The sequence below is a fragment of the Gorilla gorilla genome, chromosome 4, assembly GCF_029281585.2.
Source record: "Gorilla gorilla gorilla isolate KB3781 chromosome 4, NHGRI_mGorGor1-v2.1_pri, whole genome shotgun sequence".
Lineage (NCBI taxonomy): Eukaryota > Metazoa > Chordata > Mammalia > Primates > Hominidae > Gorilla > Gorilla gorilla.
Window position 1 is genome coordinate 136,868,311 of NC_073228.2, and position 25,940 is coordinate 136,894,250.

At 44.4% G+C, this 25,940-nt stretch overlaps 2 protein-coding genes across 13 annotated transcripts in view; both read right to left on the reverse strand.

Moving 5' to 3' along the window:
- AFF4 (ALF transcription elongation factor 4) overlaps positions 1–24,835 on the reverse strand; it is a 110,330-nt gene extending 85,495 nt beyond the window's left edge. For 3 of the 12 annotated variants that reach the window (XM_055386597.2, XM_055386599.2, XM_055386592.2), the window contains exon 1: positions 1,763–2,307. The gene's annotated coding sequence lies outside the window, so the exon portion shown is untranslated. Of the gene's footprint in view, positions 1–1,762; positions 2,408–24,751 lie in introns of those variants that run through there. The other 9 variants (XM_004042493.5, XM_055386591.2, XM_063706776.1 and 6 more) reach the window with 7 other exon arrangements.
- On the reverse strand, positions 24,558–25,091 carry LOC101147941 (U4/U6.U5 small nuclear ribonucleoprotein 27 kDa protein-like). Its single transcript, XM_055386603.2, has one exon. It carries the CDS (start codon positions 25,089–25,091, stop codon positions 24,681–24,683), a length of 411 nt encoding a protein of 136 aa, XP_055242578.1. The 3' UTR covers positions 24,558–24,680.
- Positions 25,092–25,940: the final 849 nt, after the last annotated feature.

The window sequence follows — 25,940 nt, forward strand, 5'->3', positions numbered from 1 at the left end:
CCACCAGGCCCGGCTGCAGAATATATTGCTACAAAAAGGGTACAATAACTCAAGAGTACACAGAAGAGAATGTATCAACCTGAATGTGAGAATCTGACAAGTAGAAAGTGACTCAGAACAAAAATATTCAGTCTTTAAGAATTCTTAATTACACAGCTTCACCTTTCACCTTACACTCCCAAATTGTAGATCATGTTCCAATTAACACAGCTAGGCTCTTTTTTCAGACACCCCATCTTGTCCCCACTTGAAGCAAAATTTTATTTAAAGTAAAATTTGCCTACTGTTTCTAGAGAGTTAACAAAAATCAAAGTACCAGCCTGCAAACCACCGCAAATTGAATGAAACTGCTGGTAATAAAAAAAGAAAAGTTTGACTGCTTCCAGGTTTTTAGTAAGTTAACTCTGAAAGATAACTTAAAATAACTTACTGGGAATTTTTCTTATGTTTAGGAGCTGAAAGATGCAGTGATAATAAGGAAAACGAATCTGAGAAATTTAAAGAAGCCAGCTTTGTTGAAAACCAAGTGGCCACTTGCCAACACTTCTTCATGCACGTATGACCAAAGATGATTCTAGGCAGACTCACAGACCACAAAGGCTCTTTATCAAATCCCAAATTAAGAAAGTTCTCATAAATATTTCAATTTTGATAAGTTAAAGGCCAGTTTTAAAAAGCACTTTATGAAGTGCAGAATCAATATACAAACGAAGCTTTGCGCTTTTCATATCTGAGCCCTAAAAACAGCACACATTTTATGTTACATTTACAGTCTATTCACAGACACCTACAGCTTAGATTCCATCAAGAAAAACACTGGTCAATGGAAAAGTAACTGGCCTTAGTATAAAATTTCCATGTGGCCAGCAGGGAAGAAACCGCATAATTCTGAATTACAACTGACAAAACTACGAGAACCCTAAATCGAACTCTTCGCCTTGAACTCCATATACAAACATTTCAGATTCGTACTTCCACTTCCTGAAAATAATACTGTTTGTAAACGAAAAGGCAATAAGGTTACTCCCAAAACTCCTGTACTCCATGATCCATCCTCAAAGAGTGGAAGGAACAGCAAAGTAGAAGGAACAAAGCACTGACGTCAATTACGAGATTAACCCCAAGCACAGGCAGCTGGAGGAAAGGCCTAAACATCAATATCCACGCACAAGCTACTGGGATAACTAGGTAACAGACCGATTCAGAAGTTGTAGGGGGGAGTATTCGAGTATTATACCCCCACGTTCCCATTTTTAGTCAACCCCCTTCGCAAGTCGAAGGCGGAAATTTTTCCTTTTTTTTTTTTTTTTTTTTTTTTTTTTTTGCGGGGGTGGGGGTGTGGGAGAGGTGCGCAGGATCGCGAGAAGGAAAGCGAGAACTAGCTGGGTAATGTTAGCCAGAATCTGGGCCTATTTTCTCTTTAATTAGACATAATTTGAAATTGAGGAGGATATGAAAAAGTAACAAATCAGCCGATGGAACGTCTGAGGAAAGAAAGAGGAAAGGAGAAACACTAAACGGATGGATTTCTGGGAATTTTTGTTAGGACTGGGTTAGCTTTTTTTATTTTCTTATTTTTGCGGGAAGGTGGTGGGGTGGGACGCGCAGATGAGAGGAGGGGTGACGCCTGATTGAGCAGCCCCAGCCCGGAGGGTCTCCCCGAGGCTCCCCGCAGAACTTGCGGGCCCCCACCCCCACCCGGCCCCGGCCACAACCCCCGCGGCCCGGCCCGGCCCTGGGTCAGTCTGTCGGCCCTTCTTACCTCCAGTCCCGGCTCCGCTAGGCCCGAACCATCTCCTGGCTGCGGCAGTGGCGGCGCCGGGCCTGCACCTTCACCGGACGCGCATTCGAGCCCGCCCAGGGGGCGGTGACAGGCTGCCAAGGGCGAGGGGCTCCGGGAGGCGGCGGGGGTTCCGGAGGCCTCGACAAACGAAGGCGGCGGCGGCGGCAGCAGCGACGCGCCTCACACGAAACAGGCGTAGGCCCCGCACCGCTCCATGACGGTCGGGCCCGGGCTGGGACAGCTGACTGAGGCGGCGGGGGCAGGTTAACGAAGACCTGGCACCAGGATCCCCGCCCCGTCCGCTGGCGGCGGCGACGGCAGCTGGACTCCTGCAGCCAGGGCTGTGACTGACGCAGCGGCCGTGCCACCATGTGACCAAGACCGGGCGGGTGCGGGGCGTCACGTGATGCCTCTGCGCCCCTCCCCGCTGGGGGAGTAGGGGGCGGGGGTCTGTGGGCCGGCTGGGCCGGGAGGCGACGCCCGGGGTGGTGACGTGCCCGGCTGTGGGGTCCGATGACCCGGGCCAGGCAAAGGACCCGCCCGAGCGGTATAGGCCTGAGCCTCTGGGCACTGCGGCCGCGTCGGGCAGGGCTGCCAGGGCAGGACAGGGCCTGCACATCCGGGAGCTCACGCCCTCCTGCGCGTAGCCCGCTAGTGAGGTTCCGAAGGGCGGGGCCGGGCCGAACCGGATATGCCGGTTCTGGGGCGCAGGTGACAGACCCAGGCCTTCCGCCCCTCGCCCCTGGTGGGGATCCGGCCCAACCCGGAGCTTCCTAGACTTGCTTCCAGGTGTCGAAGCCTCGAGTCCTCAAGAGGTCCAGCAAAAAGGCAAAGGACGCAGGAGGCTGTTCGGTATTTCCAGTAAACTCACCCTAAGAAGCCAAACCGTCCCTCTTTCTTCGTCATTTAAACATCTTCTGCCATTAATGTTTTCCTTTTTATTTATTTGTTGAGATAGATCTCGCTGTTGTCGCCCAGGCTGGAGTACAATGGCGGGATCTCGGCTCACTGCAACCTCCGCCTCCCGAGTTCAAGCGGTTCTAGTACCTCAGCCTCCGGAGTAGCTGGGATTAAAGGCGGGAGCCACCACCTACGGCTAATTTTTGTATTTTTAATAGAGACACGGTTTCACCATGTTGGCCAGGCTGGTCTCGAACTCCTGACCTCAACCAGTCCACCCGCCTCGGCCTCCCAAAGTGTTGGGATTACAGGCGTGAGCCACCGCACCCGGCCCACTAATGTTTTTCTTCAGCATATCATTCTGAACACTTCTTTCACCTCTAAACATCTACTATTTCTTTTAAGCTTCACTCTTTATATGCATTTTCTCTATAGAGCTATATAAATTAGGAAATGTCTTAATAGAAAACTCAAAACATGACAGAATAAAAAATAATTGATTCTCCCATCTCTGTCTGTTAGCTGTTTCGGTCCTGGAAGGCAATCACTTAGCATTTAATAATGTATCCTTCCCTACATATTTGTAAGTAATACATTAAAATATAGGGATACTTCTTTTTACACAAAAGGTAACACACTATGTACGCTGTTCAGTCCTTTTTTTCTCACTTCAAATATCTTGGATAGGCTGGGCACAGTGGCTCAGGCCTATGATCCCAACACTTTAGGAGGCCGAGGGGGGCTGATCGCTTAAGACCAGGAGTTTGAGACCAACCCCGGCAACATGGCAAAACCCCATCCCTATGAAAAATACAAAAATTAGCCGGGCGTGGTGGTGCATGCGTATAGTCCCACCTACTCTGGAGACTGAGGTGGGAGGATCACTTGAGCCTAGGAGGTCGGTGCTGCAGTGAGCCGGGAGCTTGCCATCCAACCTGGATGAGAGTGAGACCCTGTCTCAAAAAAAGAAAAAAGAAAAAAAGAAAAAAATGTCTTGGACATCCTGCCATATCAGTATATAATGAATTACCTTTTTCTTCCTAGAGGCAGAATAATATTCCACTTACGCAAACATCCTAATTTATTTAACCGATCCCCTACAGGTGGATATTCCGCTTGTTGCCAAGCCATTACTATTACATGCTAAGCTGCAATGAATAACCTCATACAAGACAGGGCAACATAGTGAGACCCCATCTCTACAAAAAATAAAAAATTAGCCGTTTGTGGTGGCACAGGCTTGTGGTCCTAACTACTAGAGAGCCTGAGGTGGGAGAATCGTTTGTACCCAGGAGGTGAAGGCTGTAATGAGCCCTAATCGCACCACTGCACTCCAGTCTCAGTGACAGAGCAAGACCCTGTCTCAAAAAAGTTAAAATAATTAAAAACGAAAAACAACTCCATATAATGAGCAAATTATACCTGTATGATAAATCCTTAGCCTGGAATCTTTAGATCAAAAGGATTTTTAATTTTGATAGATATTACCAAATTATCCTACACAGAAATTGTGCCTATTTCATTTACTTGCTTTCAAATTCTGCTTAAGAAGATTTACAAGGCTATATAGGTTGGAGGGTTGAGGGGATGGAGAGTGGCAAAAGAAAAGAGTATTTGTCACTTTACACCGTAATAATTTTTTTTTTTTTTTTTGAGACAGAGTCTCGCTCTGTCACCCAGGCTGGAGTGCAGTGGTGCCATCTCGGCTCACTGCAAGCTCTGCCTCCCAGGTTCACGCCATTCTCCTGCCTCAGCCTCCCCAGTAGCTGGGACTACAGGTGCCCGCCACTATGCCCGGCTAATTTTTTTTGTATTTTTAGTAGAGATGGGGTTTCACCGTGTTAGCCAGGATGGTCTCGATCTTCTGACCTCGTGATCCACCCGCCTCAGGCTACCAAAGTGCTGGGATTACAGGCGTGAGCCACCACTCCCGGCCACACCATAATAATTTTGATTAAAGATGAGTATTAAGGTGCAAATTGAAAATATGTAACAAACTTTAAGTTTCCTTGCTTATTCTGAAGTAAATGTTATTTGGCTAACGCAAATAATAATATGCTTTTGTTCCATAAAGGATAGTGATACTTTTTCAATACAAAATGAAACCTTATTTAAAAACCAAAAAGGGGAGGAATGGCCAGTATAGCTTTTTATTTGGCATTATTCTGCAAATAAGAAGTTTCCGGCCAGGTGTGGTGGCTCATGCTTGTAATCCCAGCACTTTGGGAGGCCAAGGCAGGCAGATCACCTGAGGTCGGGAGTTCCAGAGCAGCCTGACCAACATGGGGAAACCCAGTCTCTACTAAAAATACTAAAATTAGCTGGGCGTGGTGGCCAGTGCCTATAATCCCAGCTACTCAGGAGGCTGAGGCAGGAGAATCACTTGAATCCAGGAGGCCGAGGTTGTGGTGAGCCAAAACCTTGCTGTTGCACTCCACCGTGGGCAGCAAGAGCAAAACTCCATCTCAGAAAAAAAGTTTCCTGTTTCAGCAAATAAAAGAAAAAGTTCCTAAAATTATTTCTAAGTTTTTAATATTTTAATATTGTATCATTTTGTTTAAGAAGTTACATCTGTTTTAACAAAGTGAATGTTCTGTCTCTAACTTCATGTTCTAGAACAGTGTAAGACTACTGTGCAGAATGGAGAAATTGCAGAAAATGACGTACCATAAAACTAAAAGAGAAACAAAGGCCGGGCACGGTGGCTCATGCCTGTAATCCCAGCACTTTGGGAGGCTGAGGTAGGTGGATCACAAGGTCAGGAGTTCAAAACCAGCCTGGCCAAGATGGTGAAACCCTGTCTCTACTAAAAATACAAAAATTAGCTGGGGGCAGTGGCAGGCACCTGTAATCCCAGCTACTCAGGAGGCTGAGGTAGGAGAATTGCTTGAATTCGGGCTTCAGAGGTTGCAGTGAGCCAAGATCGTGCCACTGCACTGCAGCCTGGGCGACAAAGTGAGACTCCATCCCAAAAAAAAAAAAAAAAAAAGAAACAAAAATCTCAAAGCAAAATATGATTGTTTTACTAGCATGCAAGATTTTAACGAAGGATTTAGGCCAGGCACAGTGGCTCATGCCTGTAATCTCAGCACTTTGGGAGGCCACAGCAGGTGAATCATCTGAGGTCAGGAGTTCGAGACCAGCCTGGCCAACATTGCGAAATTCTGTGTCTACTAAAATACAAAAATTAGCTGGGCACAGTGGTGTGCACCTATAATCCCAGCTATCTGGGAGGCTGAGACAGGAGAACTGCTTGAACCTGGGAGGCAGACGTTGCAGTGAGCCAAGATTGTGCCATTTACAGTCCAGCCTGGGCAACAGAGCAAGACTCTGTCTCAAAAAAAAATAAAGATTTAATGTATATTGTTAGAGTAGCAATACTTAGTAATTGAGTACTGTTTTTAAGTTAGGTTTTTGAAGGTAAAATTTACATATCATAAAATTCATCCTTGGCTGGGCGTGGTGGCTCATCCCTGTGATCCCAGCACTTTGGGAGGCAGAGGTGGGCAGATCACTTGAGGTCAGGAGTTTCAGACCAGCCTGGACAACATGGTGAAACCCATTCTCTACTAAAAATACAAAAATTAGCCAGGCATGGTGGTGCACACCTGTGATCCCAGCTACTCAGGAGGCTGAGGCAGGAGAATCACTTGAACCTGGTAAGTGGAGGTTGCGGTGAGCCGAGATCTTCCCACTGCACTCCAGCCTGGGCAACAGAGTGAGAATCCGTCTCAAAAAAAAAAAAAAAAGTATATAATGTACAGTTTTATGAGTTCTGACAAATGCATACAGTTGTGTAACTACCACCACAATCAAGATATAGAGCATTTCAATCACCACAAAATATTCCCTCTTGCCCCTTCGTAATGAACCCTTCACTTCAACCCCAGTTCCTGGAAAACATAGATCTACTTTTTGTCCTTATACCATTACCTTTTCCAGAATATCAAACAAATGGAATCATGCAGTATATAGTCTTTCAAGTCTGGCTTCTTTCACTTGGTATAATGCTTGTGAAATTTATCTACTGTTGTTTTCATGTATCAGTACTTTATTTCTTTTTTTTTAATCACTGAATAGTATTCCATTGTGTGGATATAACATAGCTTGTTTAGCCATTAATCAGTTGAAGAACATTTGGGTTGTTTCCATTAACAAAAAACAATTAGAAGTCATTGTAGAAGTCCAAAAATAAAATAAAATAAAATAAAAATTATGAATAAAGCTACTATAAATATCCATGTACAAGGTTTCATTTGGGCCTTAAATGATCTCCACCAATATTTTCTGAAAATCACATCTAGATATAGGAACTACCAAGTCACAACTACAGCTACATAAACATTATTCCATATTATTTTAGAAACTCAGATAATTTATTCATTATTTATCAAATATTTATTAAACATCTACTATATAGCAGGTATTGTTCTAAGCACATGGATAAGACAATTGTCAAATACTAGCTCCCCCAAAATACCACCAAGACAACCCATTGGTGAAACCCTGTCTCTACTAAAAATACAAAAAAATTAGCCAGGCGTGGTGGCGGACGCCTGTAATCCCAGCTACTTGGGAGGCTGAGGCAGGAGAATTGCTTGAACTCGGGAGGTGGAAGTTGCAGTGAGCCGAGACTGCACCATTGCACTCCAGCCTGGGTGACAGAATGAGACTCTGTCTCAAGAAAAAAAAAAGCAAAACTGAGTTATTGTTCACTTCAATAAAAAAGATCACTACCTTAACACAGTCTCAGTAACATCTTTAAGGGGGAAAGCAAAGTTGGAATATTTATAAGGTTTGGGGATCTGATTTAAGAGAGTTTTTCAATTCAAGGGGCTTGATTACAACTGGGTAAGAATCATGATACATTGGGATTTGTGGACATAGTAAGGAAAGGGTTTTTTTTGAGACAGAGTTCTGCTCTTGTCACCCAGGCTGGAGTGCAGTGGCGAGATCTCTCGGCTCACTGCAACCTCCGCCTCCCAGGTTCAAGTGATTCTCTGGCCTCAGCATCCTGAGTAGCTGGGATTACAGGCGCCCACCACCACGCCCAGCTAATTTTTGTATTTTTAGTAGAGACAGGGTTTCGCCATGTTGGCCAGACTGGTCTCGAACTCCTGACCTCGGGTAATCCACCTACCTCAGCCTCCCAAAGTGCTGGGATTATAGGCGTGAACCACCGCACCCGGCCAGGAAAGGGTTTTAAAGAGTCTGGGATAGTGTATTAGTTTTCTACTGCTGCAGTAATGAATTACCACAAATTTAGGGGCTTCAAACACCACAAATATGTTATCTTACAATTGTGTCAATAGAAGTCTGACACGAGTCTCACTTGATTAAGACAATGTATTGGCAAGACTGTTGCTTTCTACAAGCTCTAAGGGAGAGTCCTTCCCTTTTCCAGCTTCTAGAGGCTGCCCTCATTCATTGGCTTGTGACCCTTTCCTCTGTCTTCAAAGCCAGCAGTGGCTGGTTGTGTTCTTTTAAAATCACATCACTTTGACTTTCTATTCCATCTCCATTATTTATTTTATATATATAAAAATATATATTTGGCTGGGCGCAGTGGCTCACACCTGTGATCTCAGCACTTTGGAAGGCCGAGGCGGGTGGATCACGAGGTCAGGAGATCGAGACCATCCTGGCGAACACAGTGAAACCCTGTCTCTACTAAAAATGCAAAAAATTAGCCGGGCGTGGTAGCACATGCCTATAGTCCCAGCTACTCGGGAGGCTTAGGCAGGAGAATGGCGTGAACCCAGGAAGCGGAGCTTGCAGTGAGCGGAGATGGAGCCACTGCACTCCAGCCTGGGTGACTGAGCGAGACTCTGTCTCAAAAAAAAAAAAAAAAAAATTAGCCAGGCGTGGTGGCAGGTGCCTGTAGTCCCAGCTACTCAGGAGGGTGAGGCAGGAGAATGGTATGAACCTGGGAGGTCGAACTTGCAGTGAGCCAAGATCACATCACTGCATTCCAGCCTGGGCGACAGAGTGAGACTCCATCTCAAAAAAAAAAAAAACAAAAAAAAAAACATATATATATGTATATATATATATACACACATATATATGTATTATATAAAAGTAGAGGACACTTCTTATTATTTTGGGCCAACTCAGATCATTCAGAATCTCATCTACTTGTTTTAAGGTCAACTAAATAAACAACCTTAATTTCATCTGCCACCTCAATTCCCCTATGCCATATCCCTATGCCATATAAAATAGCATATTAGGGCCGGGCGCGGTGGCTCATGCCTGTAATCCCAGCACTTTGGGAGGCCAAGGCAGGTGGATCACAAGGTCAGGAATTCGAGACCAGGCTGGCCAATGTGGCGAGACTCCATCTCTACTAAAAATACAAAAATTAGCAGGGCATGGTGGCATGGTGTCGGGTGCCTGTAATCCCAACTACTCAGGAGGCTGAGGCAGGAGAATCACTTGAACTTGGGAGGCAGAGGGTTGCAGTGAGCTGAGATTGCACCATTGCACTCCAGCCTGGGTGATAAGAGTGAAACTTCATCTCAAAATAAAATAAAATAAAATAAAATAAATAATAAAATAGCATATTAGGTTGGGTGGGTTGGCACATGCACGTAATCCCAGCACATTGGGAGGCTTAGGCAAGAGGATCACTTGAGCCCAGGAGTTCAAGACCAGCCTGAGCAACACAGTGAGACCCCATCTCTTAAAAAATTGAAAAATTAGCCAGATGCGGTGATGCACGCCTGCAATCCCAGGTACTTGGGAGGCTGAGGTAGAAGGATAAATTGAGCCTGGGAGGTGGAGCCTACAGTGATCCATGATCCTGCCGCTGGGTGACAGGGAGAGATCCTGTCTCAAAAAAAAAAAAAGCATATTAGTATATTCACAGGTTCACAAGTTCTAAGGATTAGTAATGAACATCTTTGGGGAAGAATTATTCTGCCTACCACAGAGCATAAAGTCACTTGAAGTCATCTATTGAGAAGCTGAGCAGTTAGATGTTCTTTTAAACATTTATATGGTTTGGATCTGTGTTCCCGCCCAAATCTCAAGTAAAATTGTAATTCCCAGTGTTGGAGGTGGGGCCTGATGTGAGGTGATTGGATCATGGAGGTATTTCTCATGAATAATTTAGCACCATCCTCTTAGTTCTGGTCTCATGATAGTGAGTTCTCATAAGATCTGGTTGACTAAAAGTGTGTGGCACAGCTGGGCATGGTGGCTCATGCCTGTAACCCTAGCACTTTGGGAGGCCAAGGTGGGCAGATCAATTGAGGTCAGGAATTTGAGACCAGCCTGGCCAACATGGCAAAACCCCATCTCTACAAAAATACAAAAATTAGCCAGGTGCGGTGGTGTGCACATGTAGTCTCAGCTACTTGGGAGGCTAAGGCAGGAGACTTGCTTCAACTCAAGAGGCGGAGGTTGCAGTGAGCCAAGCTCACGCCACTGCATTCCAGCCTGGGCAACAGAATGAGACTCTGTCTCAAAAAAAGAAAAAAAAGTTTGTGGCACCTCCCCCATTATGCTCTCTTGCTGCTACTCTGGCCTCGTGATGTGTGTGGTCCCTCTTCACATTCCGCGATGATTGTAAGTTTCCTGAGGCCTCCCCATTAGCCAAGAAGATGCTAGTATCATGCTTCTTGTACAACCTGCATAACTGTGAGCCAATTAAACCTCTTATCTTTATAAACTACACAGCCTCAGGTATTTCTTTATGGCAATGCAAGAATGGACTAATGCCTGTCATTCCAGCTACTCGGGAGGCTGAGGCAGGAGAATCACTTGAACCCGGGAAGCAGAGGTTGCAGTCAGCCAAGACCCCGCCATTGCACTCCAGCCTGCACAATAGAGTGAGACTCTGTCTGAAAAAACAAACAAACAAACAAACAGACTAATACAAACACGATTTTGAAAAGTTGCTGAAATTGTTAGCGGTGTTCCAACAGAGAGACTCCATCTTGACTACGGGCTGGATGAAACAAGGCTGAGACCTACTGGGCTGCATTCCCAGGAGGTTAGGCATTCTTAGTCACAGGATGAGATAGGTCGGCACAAGATACAGGTCACAAAGACCTTGCTGATAAAACAGATTGTAGTAAAGAAGCTGGCTAAAACCCACCAAAACCAAGATGGTGATGAAAGTGACCTCTGGTCGTCCTCATTGCTCATTATTCCTTAATCATAAATCATTAGCATGCTAAAGACACTCCCACCAGCACAATGATAGTGTACAAATGCCATAGCAATGTCCTGAAGTTACCCTATATGGTCTAAAGGGGGGAGGAATGCTTAGTTCTGGGAAATCCCTGCCCCTTTCCTGGAAAACTCATGAATAATCCACTCCTTATTTAGCATATGATCAAGAAATAACTATAAGTATACTTAGTCAAGCGGCCCATGTCACTGTTCTGTCTATGGAGTATCATTCTTTTGTTTCTTCTGTAATAAACGTGCTTTTACTCTACCCTATTGATGGACTCCCCTGAATTCTTTTTCTTTTTCTTTTTCTTTTTTTTTTTGAGAGGGAGTCTTGCTCTGTCGCCCAGGCTGGAGTTCAGTGGTGCGATCTCAGCTTGCTGCAACCTCCGCATCCCGGGTTCAAGCTATTCTCCTGCCTTGGCCTCCCAAGTAGGTGGGATTGCAGGCACATGCCACCACGCCCAGCTAATGTTTTTTGTATTTTTAGTAGACACGGGGTTTCACCATGTTGGCCAGGATGGTCTCCAACTCCTGACCTCAAGTGATCCACCCGCCTTGGCCTCCCAAAGTGCTGGGATTACAGGCGTGAGCCACCATGCCCGGCCTAGCAAACTTTCTATGTAAGAAACAGACAGTAAAATATTTTAGGCTTTGCAGGTCAAGTGGCAAAATCAAAGATTTTTTTTTTTTTTGAGATAGGATCTCACTCTATCACCCAGGCTGGAGTGCAGTGGTGCAATCTCAGGTCACTGCAGCCTCCATCTCCCAGGTTCAAGCGATTTTCCTGCCTCAGCCATCCAAGTAGCTGGGATTACAGGCACCCGCCACCACACCCAGCTAATTTTTGTATTTTTGGTATACAATTTGGTTTAACCAAATTGGCCAGGCTGGTCTTGAACTCCCGACCTCAAGAGACCTACCCACCTTGGCCTCTCAAAGTGCTGGGATTCCAGGTGTGAGCCACCATACCCGGCTAAATCAATGATTTCATCGAGGTACTTATATAATAATATAAAAGTTTCCATAAATATTTTATTGGTAACATTTACACTTTTTATGTGTGTGTGTGGAAAACACAGTCTCACTATATTGCCCTGGCAGGTTTCAAACTCCTGGGCTCAAGCTGTCCTCCTACCTCTGCCTCCTTAAGAGCTGGGATTACAGGGTTGAGCCACCACGCCTAGCTTATTGATAAAATTTAAAATATAGTAGTTAAGTTTTCAGGCCTGTTAATAAGAATAAAGCAATTTTGGCTAGACGCAGTGACTCACGCCTGTAAACTCAGCACTGTTGGAGGCCGAGGCAGGAGGATCACTTGAGGTCAGAAGTTTGAGAGCAGCCTGGCCAACATGGTGAAACCCCATCTCTACTGAAAATACAAAAATTAGCTGGGCATGGTTGTGCGTGCCTGTGATCCCAGCTACTTGGGAGGCTGAGGTAGGAGAATAGTTTGAGCCTGGGAGTCGGAGGTTGCGGTGAGCAGAGACCGATCACACCACTGCACTCCATCCTGGGCTACAGAATGAGTCTCTGTCTCAAAAAAAGAAAGAGAAGAAGAAGAGAATATCTTTTCACACAGATAGGTACTCTTAAATATGTTATCAATCCACTGTCATATGATATTATTTTAGAATAATCATTACTGGAGAGAAATTTATAAAATTTTATTAGAGGTTGGGCCCAGTGCCTCATGCCTAAATCCCAGGACTTTGGGAGGCCAAGGCGGGGAGATCACTTGAGGTCAGGAGTTCGACACCAGCCTGGCCAACATGGTGAAACCCCATCTCTATTAAAAATACAAAAATTAGCCAGGCGTGGTAGTGCTTACCTGTAATCCCAGCTACTCAGGAGGCTGAGGCAGGAGAATCGTTTGAACCAAGGAAGTGGAGGTTGCAGTAAGCTGAGATCTTGCCACTGCACTCCAGCCTGGGTGACAGAGTGAAACTGTCTCAAAAAAAATAAATAAGTACATTGTATTAGACTGTTCTCTTAATATATGCCTTTGAGCATATCATTACATTGAAAAGTAATCACCTCCAATTGAAGATTAGATGGGAGATCCTCAACTGTACATTTAAACTGATTTTGAAATATGGAAATTTCCAGCCGGGAATGGTGGCTCACACCTGTAATCCCAGCACTTTGGGAGGCTGAGGCAGGCAGATCATGAGGCCAAGAGATCGAGACCAGTCTGGCCAACATGGTGAAACCTCATCTCTACTAAAAATACAAAAATTAGCTGGGTGTGGTGGCGTGCACCTGTAGTCCCAGCTGCTCAGGAGGCTGAGGCAGGAGAATCGCTTGAACCAGGGAGGTGGAGGTTGCAGTGAGCCGAGATCATGCCACTGCACTCCAGCCTGGTGACAGAGTGAGACTCCGTCTCAAAAAAAAGAAAAAAGAAAAAGAAATACAGAAATTTACTTTATATGTGAGAGCCAAAACATGCTGTAGGCACTGTAGTTCAAATCACAGAAAAGATGTATGCTGCAAACTTGTGCGATAATGGACATCTCAGGTCTTGTTTTAACTTTGACACCAGGCCAGGCACAGTGGCTCACACCTGTAATGCCAGTACTTTGGTAGGCCAATGCAGGCAAATCACCTGAGGTCAGGAGTTCCAGATCAGCCTGGCCAACATGGTGAAACCCTGTCTCTTCTAAAAATACAAAAATTAGCCAGGTGTGGTGGCGCTCACCTGTAGTCCCAGCTACTCTGGAGGCTCAGGTAGGTGAATGGCTTGAACTTGGAAGGTGGAGGGTTCAGTGAGCTGAGATCATGCCACTGAAATCCAGCCTGGGCAACAGTGAGACTCTGTCTCAAAAAAAAAAAAAAAAAAAAAAATTGACACCATAGGACGTGTGTAAATCAACCTGACATTTCTTGTGATTCAAACAACGTTATGTATTGCCCAAAACAACTTTATCACAGTAAGAGTTTCACATATCAATACCATTTTAACTGATAATTTTAGGTTGAACGTATTAAGAAACGTTATCACATCTTCAGCAAAAGCTAATCTCTAAAACCACTTAGTATTCAATAAAACTGGTTGAGGGCAATTCTCATTCATAAGAATTTCCATCTCACAGAATTATTCATCATAGCCAAAGGTAAAAGCAACTGACTGTTCAACAATGAATGAATGGATAAGCAAAATAGGGTATAGATGTATATACAATGAAATATTATTCAAACTCCAAAAGGAAGAACAGCTGGGCACAGTGGCTCACGCCTGTAATCCCAGCACTTTGGGAGGCTAAGGCAGGCAGATTACTTGAGGTTAGGAGTTTGAGACCACCCTGGCCAACATGGTGAAACCCCATCTCTACTAAAAATACAAAAATTAGCCAGGTGTGTTGGCGCATACCTATAATCTCAGCTACTTGGGTGGCTGAGGCAGAAGAATCCCTTGAACCTGAGAGGCAGAGTTTGCAGTGAGCCGAGATTATGTCAGTGCACTCCAGCCTGGGCAACAGAGCGAGACTCTGCCTCAAAAAAAAAAAGGAAGGACAAGTGCTAAAACTTGGATGTACCTTGAGGATATTATGCAAGATGAAATAAGACAATCAAAAAAGACAAATACTATATGATTCCACTTGCATAAGGTACCAAGAGCTGTCGAATTCACAAAGACATAAAGTAGAATGGCAGTTCCTAGGGGTTGGGAGTAGGGAGGTAATGAGGAATTATTAGTTAATGGGTATAGAGCTTGAGTTTTGCAATATGAAAAGTTCTAGAGATGGATGGTGGTAATGGTGGCCATGGTTTCACAACATTGTCAATATACTTAATACCATTGAACTGTACACTTAAAAATTGTTAGGATGGTATAATGTTATGTGTATTTTCCCACAAGTTTTAAAAATTTCCTTCTCAGCTGGGCACGGTAGCTCATGCCTATAATCCCAGTACTTTGGGAGGCCGAGGCAGGTGGATCACCTGAGGTCGGGAGTTCGAGACCAGCCTGACCTACATGGAGAAACCCCATCTCTACTAAAAATACAAAAAATTAGCTGGGCGTGGTGGCGCATGCCTGTACTCCCAGCTACTCAGGAGGCTGAGGCAGGAGAATTGCTTGAACCCGGGAGGTGGAGGTTGCAGTGAGCTGAGACTGTGCCATCGCACTGCAGCTTGGGCAACAAAAGTGAAATTCCATCTCAAAAAAAAAAAATTTTCCTTCTCAGCCCTGAGCTTAAATAAAATAGTAAGTTACAACTGCTAAGCCATCAAACTGCTGTATAGTAGATCAAGTCAGATATTCAGCTTCATTACTGAAAAAAATCCTGGAATTCATAATGATTAAGTCCAGAAGAGCAAATAAAGTTCACTGTTGACACTGTTGGCTCAATAACACATGATAAATTCAAATATTTCCTGCAAGGGTTTTTTTTTTTTTTTTGAGATGGAGTCTTGCTCTGTCACCCTGGCTGGAGTGCAGTGGTGCAATCTCAGCTCACTGCAACCTCTGCCTCCTGGGTTCAAGAGATTCTCCTGCCTCAGCCTCCTGAGTAGCTGGGACCACAGGTGCACGCCACCACACCCAGATAATTTTTGTATTTTCAGTAGAGATGGGGTTTCACCATGTTGGCCAAGCTAGTCTCGATCTCCTGACCTCGTGATCCACATCCTTGGCCTCCCGAAGTGCTGGAATTACAGGCATGAGCCACTGTGCCCAGCCCCCTGCAAGGATTTAAACATCTTACATTGTCACAAGCTTAGTGAATCTGCCCAGCTAAGTTTCTTCTGTCCCACAAATATTGGTAACCCCATAAATTATAACACATCTTAGCAGATTCCACTTCAGGTTGTACTGAATTTCAAATTCTTTGAAAATATTCTCGCATGTACTTATTCCATAGAGACTACTCTTTGAAGCTAATTCTTCAGTCACTTCCAACTTAACATTGCTCATTGAATAAACAACTGAACAGTTTTGCTAACATCCATCACCTTTTTAACAGTCAAAGACATACAGATAAAAAAGAAGAAAAGTCTCCAGAAATAAACACCCCTCATTTATAAGTAGTTGATATTGAACAAGAATTCTTTTTTTTTTTTTTCGGAGACAGAGTCTTGCTCTGTCACCCAGGTTAGAATGCAATGGTGTGATCTTGGCTCACTGCAACCTCCGCCTCCCATGTTCAAGCGATTATCCTGCCTCAGCTTCCTGAGTAGCTGGGATTACAGGTGCCTGCCACCACACCTGGCTAATTTTTGTATTTTTAGTAGCAACAGGGTTTCACCATGTTGGCCAGGCTGGTCTCGAACTACTGACCTCAGGTAATCTACCTGCCTTGGCCTCCCAAAGTGTTCAGATTACAGCATGAGACACCTTGCCCGGCCCAATGTTCAACAAAATTTCTAAGACAATTTAATCCAATCGCCACTGCACCCAATGACAATTTAGTTTGTTTGTTTGTTTGTTTTTGCAACAGAGTCTCGCTCTGTCGCCCATGCTAGAGTGCAGCGGTGTGATCTCGGCTCACTGCAAGCTCCACCTCCCAGGTTCACGCCATTCTCCTGCCTCAGCCTTCCGAGTACCTGGGACTACAGGCACCCGCCACTGCTCTCCCGGCTAATTTTTTGTATTTTTAGTAGAGACGGGGTTTCACCGTGTTAGCCAGGATGGTCTCAATCTCCTGACCTTGTGATCCACCCACCTTGGCCTCCCAAAGTGCTGGGATTACAGGCGTGAGCCACCACGCCCGGCCCCTGACAATCCAGTTTTTAAAAAATGGTCGCTGGGCACAGTGGCTCATGCCTGTAATCCCAGCACTTTGGGAGGCTGAGGCTGGCGGATCACCTGAGGTTGGGAGTTCGAGACCAACCTGACCGACCAAGATGGTGAAACCCCGTCTCTACTAAAAATACAAAAATTAGGTGGGCGCCGTGGTGGGCGCCTGTAATCCCAGCTACTCAGGAGGCTGAGACATGAGAATAGCTTGAACCCGGGAGGCGGAGGTTGCAGTGAGCCGAGATCATGCCATTGCGCTGTAGCCTGGGCAACAGAGTGAGACTGTCTCAACAATAACAACAACAACAACAAAATAAAAAATAAAAAAATTTTTTAAAAAAATGGTCAAAGGGGCCAGGCGCAGTGGCTCACGCCTGTGATCCCAGCTCTTCGGGAAGCCGAGGCCAGTGGATCACGAGGTCAGGAGTTCGAGACCAGCCTGTCCAACACAGTGAAACCCCATCTCTACTAAAAATACAAAAATTAGCCAGGTGTGGTGTTACGCCTGCAGTCCCAGCTACTCAGGAGGCTGAGGCAGGGAAATCACTTGAACCCAGGCAGTGGAGGTTGCAGGGAGCCAAGACTGTGCCATTACACTCCAGCCTGGCTGACAGAGCGAGACTCCATCTCCAAAAAAAAAAAAAAAAAAAAGGTCAAAGGGCCACAGCACTTTGAGAGCTGAGGTGGGTGGATCACCTGAGGTCAGGAGTTCAAGACCAGCCTGGCCAACATGGCGAAACCTGTCTCTACTAAAAATACACAAATTAGCTAGGCGTGGTGGTGCACACCTGTCATCCTAGCTACTTGGGAGGCTGAAGCAGGAATTCGCTTGAACCCAGGAGATGGAGGTTGCAGTGAGCTGAGATCACGCCACTGCACTCCAGCCTGGGCGACAGAGCAGGACTCCATCTCAAAAAATAAAAATGAAAATAAATAAAAAATGGCCAGAGGATCTCAAAAGACATCTTTCTTTTCTTTCTTCTTCTTTTTTTTTTTTTTCAGACAGAGTCTTCTCACTCTGTTATCCAGGATGCAGTGCAAGTGGCATGATCTTGGCTCACTGCAGCCTCCATCTCCTAGCTTCAAGTGATTCTTGTGCCTCAGCCTCCAGAGTAGCTGTGACTACAGGCGTGCACCACCACGACTGGCTAATTTTTACATTTTTAGTAGAGATGGAGTTTCACCATGTTGGCCAGGCTGGTCTCAAACTCCTGACCTCAAGTGATCCTCTCGCCTTGGCCTCCTAAACTGCTGGGATTACAGGGGCGAGCCACGGTGTCTGGCCCTCAGTAGGCATCTTTCCAAAGAAGGTATACAAATACAGATGACCACTAAGCACATAAGAAGATACTCAACATTATTAACCATCAGAGAAATGCATATCAAAACAGTGAGGTATCACTTTATGCCCCCTAGGATGACTACGATCAAAATGACAGATACTTGATTTTGATTATAGTACTAGTGTCTTAGTCTGTTTGTATTGCTATAAAGGAATATCTGAGGCTAGGCAATTTATAAAGAAAAGAGGTTTATTTTGCTCACAGTTTTACAGGCTGTACAGGAGGCATGGTGCTGGCATCTGTTAGGCTTTTGGTGGGGTCCAAAGGCTGTTTCCATTCATGACAGAAGGCAAAGGGGAACCAATGTGTGCAGAGATCACATGTTAAGAGAGGAATCAAGGGAGCAGGGGAAGTGCCAGGCTCTTTTAGAAACCAGCTCTTGTGTAAACTAATAGAGTAAGAACTCACTCCCTGACCAGTGAGGTGATTAATTTATTCATAAGGGATCCACCCCTATGACCCAAACACCTCCCAGTAGGCCCTACATCCAACATTGGGGATCAAATTTCAATATGAGGCTTGGGGATACAAGCATCCAAACTATACTAGTTGTGAAGATGTGGAGAAATTGGAATGCTTATAGATTGCTAGTGGGTTTACACTGTAAAATGGTATAGCTGCTTTGGAAAAGAGTCAGTTCCTCAAAACACTAGATCCAGAAATTCCACTCCTGATAATATACCTAAGTTAACATGTGATTCAGAAATTCCACTTCTGAATATACACCTAAGAAAATTCAAAACATATTTTCACACAAAAACTTGTACATGAATGTTAACTGCAGCATTATTCAAAAAACCAAAACGTAGAAAACAACCCAAGTGTCCTTCAACTGATGAATCCATAATGAAATTGGTATGTACATACGAAATATTGTTTGGTAATAAAAAGAAATGAATTACTGATATATGCTACAATATGAACAAACCTTGAAAACATTATGCTGAGTGAAAAAAGCCAGCCACAAAGGAAAATATATTTTATGATTCCCTTTGTATGAAATGTCCACAATAGGCAAATCTGTAGAGACACAAAGTAGATTAGTGGTTGCCTATGGCTGGGTGGTTGGGGGGTGGACACTGGAAATGGGTAGTGACTGCTAATGGGTACAGGGTTTTGTTGTTGTTGTTGTTTTTGTTTTGAAACAGAGTTTTGCTCTTGTTGCCCAGGCTAGAGTGCAATGGTGCAATCTCAACTCGCTGCAACCTCCGCTTCCAGGGTTCAAACGATTCTCCTGCCTCAGCCTCCCGAGTAGCTGGGATTACAGACATCCACCACCACGCCCAGCTAATTTTTGTATTTTTTAGTAGAGACAGGGTTTCTCCATGTTGGTCAGGTGATCCACCCGCCTTGGACTCCCAAAGTGCTGGGATTACAGGCATGAGGCACTGCGCCCAGCTAGGGTTTCTTTTCATGGTGATCAGAATATTCTGAGATTTATTCTGGTGGGCCAGGCACGTTGGCGTACACCTGTCATCGCAGCGCTTTGGGAGGCCAATGCAGAAGGATCCCTTGAGCCCAAGAGTTCCCGAGCAGTGTGAGCAATACAGCAAGACACTATTGCTACAAAAAAAAAAAAATTAGGCCAGGCGCGGTGGCTCAGACCTGTAATCCCAGCACTTTGGGAGGCCGAGGTGGGTGGATCACCTGAGGTAACGAGTTCAAGACCAGCCTGACCAACATGGTTAAACCCCATCTCTACTAAAAATACAAAACTAGCCATGCATGGTGGCACATGCCTGTAATCCCAGCTTCTTGGGAGGCTGGGGAAGGAGAACTGTTTGAACCCAGGAGGCAGAGGTTGCAGTGAGCCAAGATCACGCCATTGTACTCCAGCCTGGGCAACAAGAGCGAAACTCTGTCTCAAAAAAAAAAAAAAAAATTAGTCGGTCATGGTGGTGCGTGCCTGTGATCCCAGCTACATAAGAGGCTAGGGTAAAAGATCTCCTGGGCTTAGGGAGGTCAAAGCTGCAGTGAGCCATGATCATGCCACTGCACTCCAGCCTGGGCAACAGAACAAGTCCTTGTGAGTGTTTTAAGAGACAAAGCAGAAGCTGTAATGCCTCTTATGACCTCACCTCTGAAGTCACACACTGTTATTCTTGTACTATTCTATTGGTCACATAGGTTATCTCTGATTCCATATGGAAAGGGACTATATAAGGTCATAAGTAACTGGAAATGATTATCATTGGGAACCATCTTAAAGGCTGGTTATCACAATCCAAACCATAATTTTAAGCAATTTACACAGGAAAAAAATGTTAATGAACACTGAAGTCTAATTTTTAAAATATTGACTCAATTTTATTTCCAGTTCGTATCTATATGTATACCCTACATATACATCGCTCACTGTTTGAAGTTTATTCCCTTTAGGTGTATAAATTTATTTGTTTGCTTGTTTTTTCTTTTTATTTTGAGACGGAGTCTTGCTTTGTCACCCAGGCTGGAGAGCAGTGGCACAATCTCGGCTCACTGCCACTTCCGCCTCCCAGGTTCAAGCGATTCTCCTGCTTCAGCCTCCAGAGTACTTGGGATTACAGGTGTGCGCCACCACGCCCAGCTGATTTTTTTATTTTTAGTAGAGACAGGTTTTCACCATGTTGGCCAGGATGGTCTCGAACTCCTGACCTCAAGTTACTCACCCACCTCAGCCTCCCAAAGTGCTGGGATTATAGGAGTGAGCCACCACACCTGGCCTGTTTGTTTGTTGTTTGTGTTTTTTGTTTGTTTTTGTTTTTTGAGACAGAGTCCCACTCGGTTGCCCAGGCTGGAGTGCAGTGGTGCGATCTCAGCTCACTGCAACCCCTGCTTCCCGGGTTCAAGGGATTCTCCTGCCTCAGCCTCCCAAGTACCTGGGACTGCAGGCGCACGCCGCCACGCCCAGCTAATTTTTGTATTTTTAGTAGAGACAGGTTTTCACCATGTTGGCCAGGATGGTCTCGATCTCTTAACCTTGTGACCTGCCCGCCTCAGCCTCCCAAAGTGCTAGGACTACAGATGTGAGCCACAGTACCTGGCCTTGTTTGTTTTTTAAGACAGAGTCTCACGCTGTCACCCAGGCTGGTGTGCAGTGGCACAATCTCCACTCACTGCCACTTTAACCTCCTGGGCTCAAGGAATCCTCCCACCTCAGCCTCCAGAGTAGCTGGGACTACAGGCATGCGCCACCATATCTGGCTAATTTTTGCATTTTTTGTAGAGATGGGGTTTCACCTTTTTTGCCCAGACTGGGCAAAATCCCAGCCTCCCAAAGTGCCGGGATTATATGCGTGAGCCATGGCGCCCACCCCCATCTGTTTATTCTTAAGTGAACCTTGGTAGTTTGTCTTTCAAGGAATTTGTCCATTCATCTAATTTATTTATTTAATTTTTAAAGAGACAGGGTCTTCCTCTGTTGTTCAGGCTGGAGTGCAGTGGTGCAAACACAGTTCACTTCAGCCTCAGACTCCTTGGCTCAAGCAATCCTCCCACCTCAGCCTCCCAAGTAGCTGGGACTATGCACCACTAAGCCCGGCTAATTTAAAAAAAATTTTTTTCTAGAGACAGGGTCTCACTATGTTGTGCAGGCTAGTCTCCAATTTCTGGCCTAAAGCAATTCTCCAGCCTCAGCCTTCCAAAGTGCCGGGATTATAGATGTAAGCCACAGCACCCTGCCTATCTAATTTATTAAATGAGTAAAGTTGTTCATACTGTACTCTTAGTGTTCTTTTAATATCTGGGAATGTGTTGTAATAGCACCTCTCTCATTCCTAATGTTGGTAATTTGTGTCCTCTTTTTTATCCTGGGCAGTCTGGTTAGAGGTTTATCAATTTTATTAATCTTCTCATAGAACCATCTTTTGGATTCACTGAATGTATTGTTTTTTCATTTTCTATTACATTGATTTCTGCTCTGATCTTTATTTTTCTTTCCTTTCTTATATTTCTTTCTTCTGCTTATTTTGGGATTTTTTGCTCTTATTTTCCTAGTTTCTTAAGATGAAAGCTGAAGTCATTGATTTGAGACTTTTCCCCTAATATAAATTTCCCCTACGTATTACTTCAGCGGCATTTCGCAAATATTACTATGTTTTGTTTTCATCTTCATTCAGTTAAAATATCTTCTAATTTTCCTTTTGATTTCCTCTTTGAGCATGGATTATATGGAAGCGTCTTGTGGCCGGGCACAGTGGCTCACGCCTGTAATCCCAGCACTTTGGGAGGCCAAGGCAGGCGGATCACGAGGTCAGGAAATCGAGACCGTCCTGTCCAACATGGTGAAACCTCATCTCCACTAAAATACAAAAAAATTAGCCAGGCGTGGTGGCGAACACCTGTAGTCCCAGCTACTCAGGAGGCTGAGGCAGGGGAATCGCTTGAACCCAGGAGGCGGAGGTTGCAGTGAACCAAGATTGTGCCATTGCACTCCAGCCTGGTGACAGAGCAAGACCCCATCTCAAAAAAAAAAAAGAAGTGTCTTGTTTAGTTCCATATAGTGGGGGACTTTCCAGAGATGTTTCTGTTATTGATTTCTAATTTAATTCCACCATGGTCGAAGAATATATCTTGTATGACTTGAACATTTTCATATTTATTGAGACTTGTTTTATAGCATAGAATGTGGACTACCTTGGTAAATATACATTACTAAATATTCTGGGTACACTTTAAAAAGAATGTATATTCTGCTGTTGTTGGGTGGAGTAGTTCTGTAAGTGGCAATTATGTCAAGTGGGTTTATTGTGTTGTTCAAATCTGCTATGTCTTCACTGACTTTTTTTGTCTATTGTTCTATTAGTTATTGAGTATGAGTATTGAAATCTCTCACTATAATTGTGAATTTGTCTATTTCTCATTTTATTTCTATCAGTTTTGCTTTATGCTTTCAAGCTCTGTTATTAGGTATATTCATGTTTAGGATTATTATATCCTAATATATGAATTGTCACATTACCATACAAAATTATGAAATAGTAATAATACAAAAATAATATGAATATGAAATATGAATATAAATGAAAATATGAATGTGAAATGTGAATAATGCAAAATATATGAATGATACAAAAATTATGAATTGCCACATTATCATACAAAATGACCTTTTTTATCCTTGTTAATACTCCTTTTTTTTTAATGGAGATAGATAGTAGTCACAGTTTTTTGTTTTGTTTTGTTTTGTTTTTGAGACGGAGTCTTGCTCTTTCGCCCAGGCCGGAGTGCAGTGGCGCAATCTCGGCTCACTGCAAGCTCCTCCTCCTGGGTTCACGCCATTCTCCTGCCTCAGCCTCCCGAGTAGCTGGGACTACAGGCGCCCGCCACCGCGCCCGGCTAATTTTTTGTATTTTTAGTAGAGACAGGGTTTCACCGTGTTAGCCAGGATTGTCTCAATCTCCTGACCTCGTGATCCGTCCGCCTCGGCCTCCCAAAGTGCTGGGATTACAGGCGTGAGCCTCCGCGCCCCGCCAGTAGTCACGGTTTTAATTATAATGGCAAGTCATGGGAGGCAAGTCAATGTTTACCAGTGAAACAGTAGTTAATAAATTATGACACAACCAAGTAGCTACTAAAAGCTAAGTTTCCAAAGAATATTTAAAAATATTTTTTAAATGTTCACAGTACACGGGAGAAAAAAGGGTTAAAGAAAGAACTGCATACATATTCTGATCTCATGGGTGAGGGTGAGAAATATACACCCAAAGAAGCCTGGAAAGACATATCCCGAAATGTTAAAATTGATTATTTCTGGGAGTAGATACCAGGTGATTTTTGGCTTTCCTTTTACTTTTTGGTTTCTCTCAGATTTTTTTTGCATGTATTGCTTTTATACTTGGGGGGAGAACAATAAATGGTATTTTGTGGGGGGGAACCACAGAAGACAGAAAAATCTAGTTATGCTTTTTCATTCTTCCCATTTTTAAATTACTAAGAATCAAGATGCTTAAATCTATGCATGAAATAAAAAAAGAAAATGTCTAGGGAGATTCTTTAGTAATAAAAATATTTATCAAATCTAAAAGGGTAGAAATACTGCTTTATTGGATAAACTTACTTCCAAATTACTTTCATGTTTTTTAAGAAGTCCTAATGAGCATTCAAGAAGAAAACATGTACTGCTTCCACAGGAATAAGGACAAATAAAATGAGGTTGACGCTTACCACAAATGATATTTCCTAAAAGAAAAAAACGTAATATTTAACTTTTCTTCTGTTGAGGCAAGGTAAGTGAACTGCATACATCATAAATAAGATTTTCTTGGCCGGGCGCTGTGGCTCATGCCTGTAATCCTAGCACTTTGGGAGGCCAAGGTGGGCGGATCATGAGGTCAGGAGATCGAGAGCATCCTGGCTAACACGGTGAAACCCCATCTCTACTAAAAAATACAAAAAATTAGACGGGCGTGTTGGCTGGTGCCTGTAGTCCCAGCTACTCGGGGGGCTGAGGCAAGAGAATGGCGTGAACCCAGGAGGCGGAGCTTGCAGTCAGCCGAAATTGCGCCACTGCACTCCAGCCTGGGCGACAGAGCGAGACTCTGTCTCAAAAATAAATAAATAAATAAATACATACATAAATAAAATAAAAATATTTTCTTGCTTTACAAGAAGGAAGAACTGAGATCCTGTTTTTTGAATACAAGTTAAATGCAAAATCCACTCTCTGACCAAGATGAGGGGAAAAAATCATTCTTCAACATTTCAATTCTCATGCAATGAAATCCAAAGGTCTGTGGAATCCACCTTTTCGATTCATCTACTGCCCATACTTCCTCTTCTGAGAGACAATTATGGCATAGGCATTTACAGAGCAATCCACCTTCTTACCTTTTGTGGAGTCAAAGGAGGCAAATTCCATTAACTTCATCATTTCTATTTCTTCCTCTGTTTTGCCCTCTAAGTCTTCCTCAGTAATTTGCCATTCTTTGCTCTTTGTTTCTTTCTTTTCCTCATCTCTTCTTTCGTTCGGCTGAGAAGGGGAAGGAGATGTGGATTTATGTCTTCTTGGAGATCGGGAGCGTCCTAGGTGCGGGGTTGGCGAGCGGTTCCTTCTCCCATCTCTCTCCCGAGACCTGGACCTTTCTTGGCGCCTGCGTTCTCTCTCACGGGATGTGGACCGGGAACGCCTACCTTTCCTCCGTAGGGAGCCGCTGCGACTGCGACCCATTTGGAGTCTCGCTCCCCGGAAACGACTGGTTTTGTGTTGTTTGTTTGTTTTTTGGAGACAGAGTATTGCTCTGTCACTAAGGCTTGAGTGCAGTGGCAGGATCATGGCTTACTGCAGCCTCAACCTCCTGGGCTCAAACGATCCTCCCAGTTCAGCCTCCTGAGTAGCTGGGACTACAGGCATGTGCTACCACATCCGGCTAAGTTTTGTATTTTTTGTAGAGATCGGATTTTGCCATGTTGCCCAGGCTGGTGTCCAACTCCTCGACTCAAGCAATTCACCCGCCTCGGCTTCTCAGAGTGCTAGGATTATAGGCATGAGCCACCATGCCTGGCCTCTTCTGAAATCTACTTTGTCTAATATTAATATAGTCTCTCTGGTTTTCTTTTGATTAATGTTAACATATCTGTTTGTGCCTATCTATTTACTTATTTGAAATGGAGTTTCGCTTTTGTTGCCCAGACTGGAGTACAATGGCGGGATCTCAGCTTACTGCAACCTCCGCCTCCCGGTTTCAAGCGATTCTCCTGCCTCAGCCTCCGGAGTAGCTGGGATTACAGGCATGCGCTGCCACGCTCAGCTAATTTTTGTATTTTTAGTAGAGAGGGGGTTTCACCGTGTTGTCCAGGATGGTTTCGATCTCCTGACCTCGTGATCCGCCCACCTCGGCTTCCCAAAGTGCTGGGATTACAGGCATGAACCACCGCTCCTGGCCAAAAATACAAACTATTTTATAGTTGAAGAATTTTCCGGGCGCAGTGGCTGACGCCTGTAATCCCAGCACTTTGGGAGCCCGAGGCCGGTGGATCACGAGGTCAGGAGTTCAAGACCAACCTGGCCAAGATGGTG

Excerpts from the sequence above, each read along its gene's own strand:
- LOC101147941 (XM_055386603.2), bottom strand. The coding sequence starts at position 25,091 with ATGGGTCGCAGTCGCAGCGGCTCCCTACGGAGGAAAGGTAGGCGTTCC.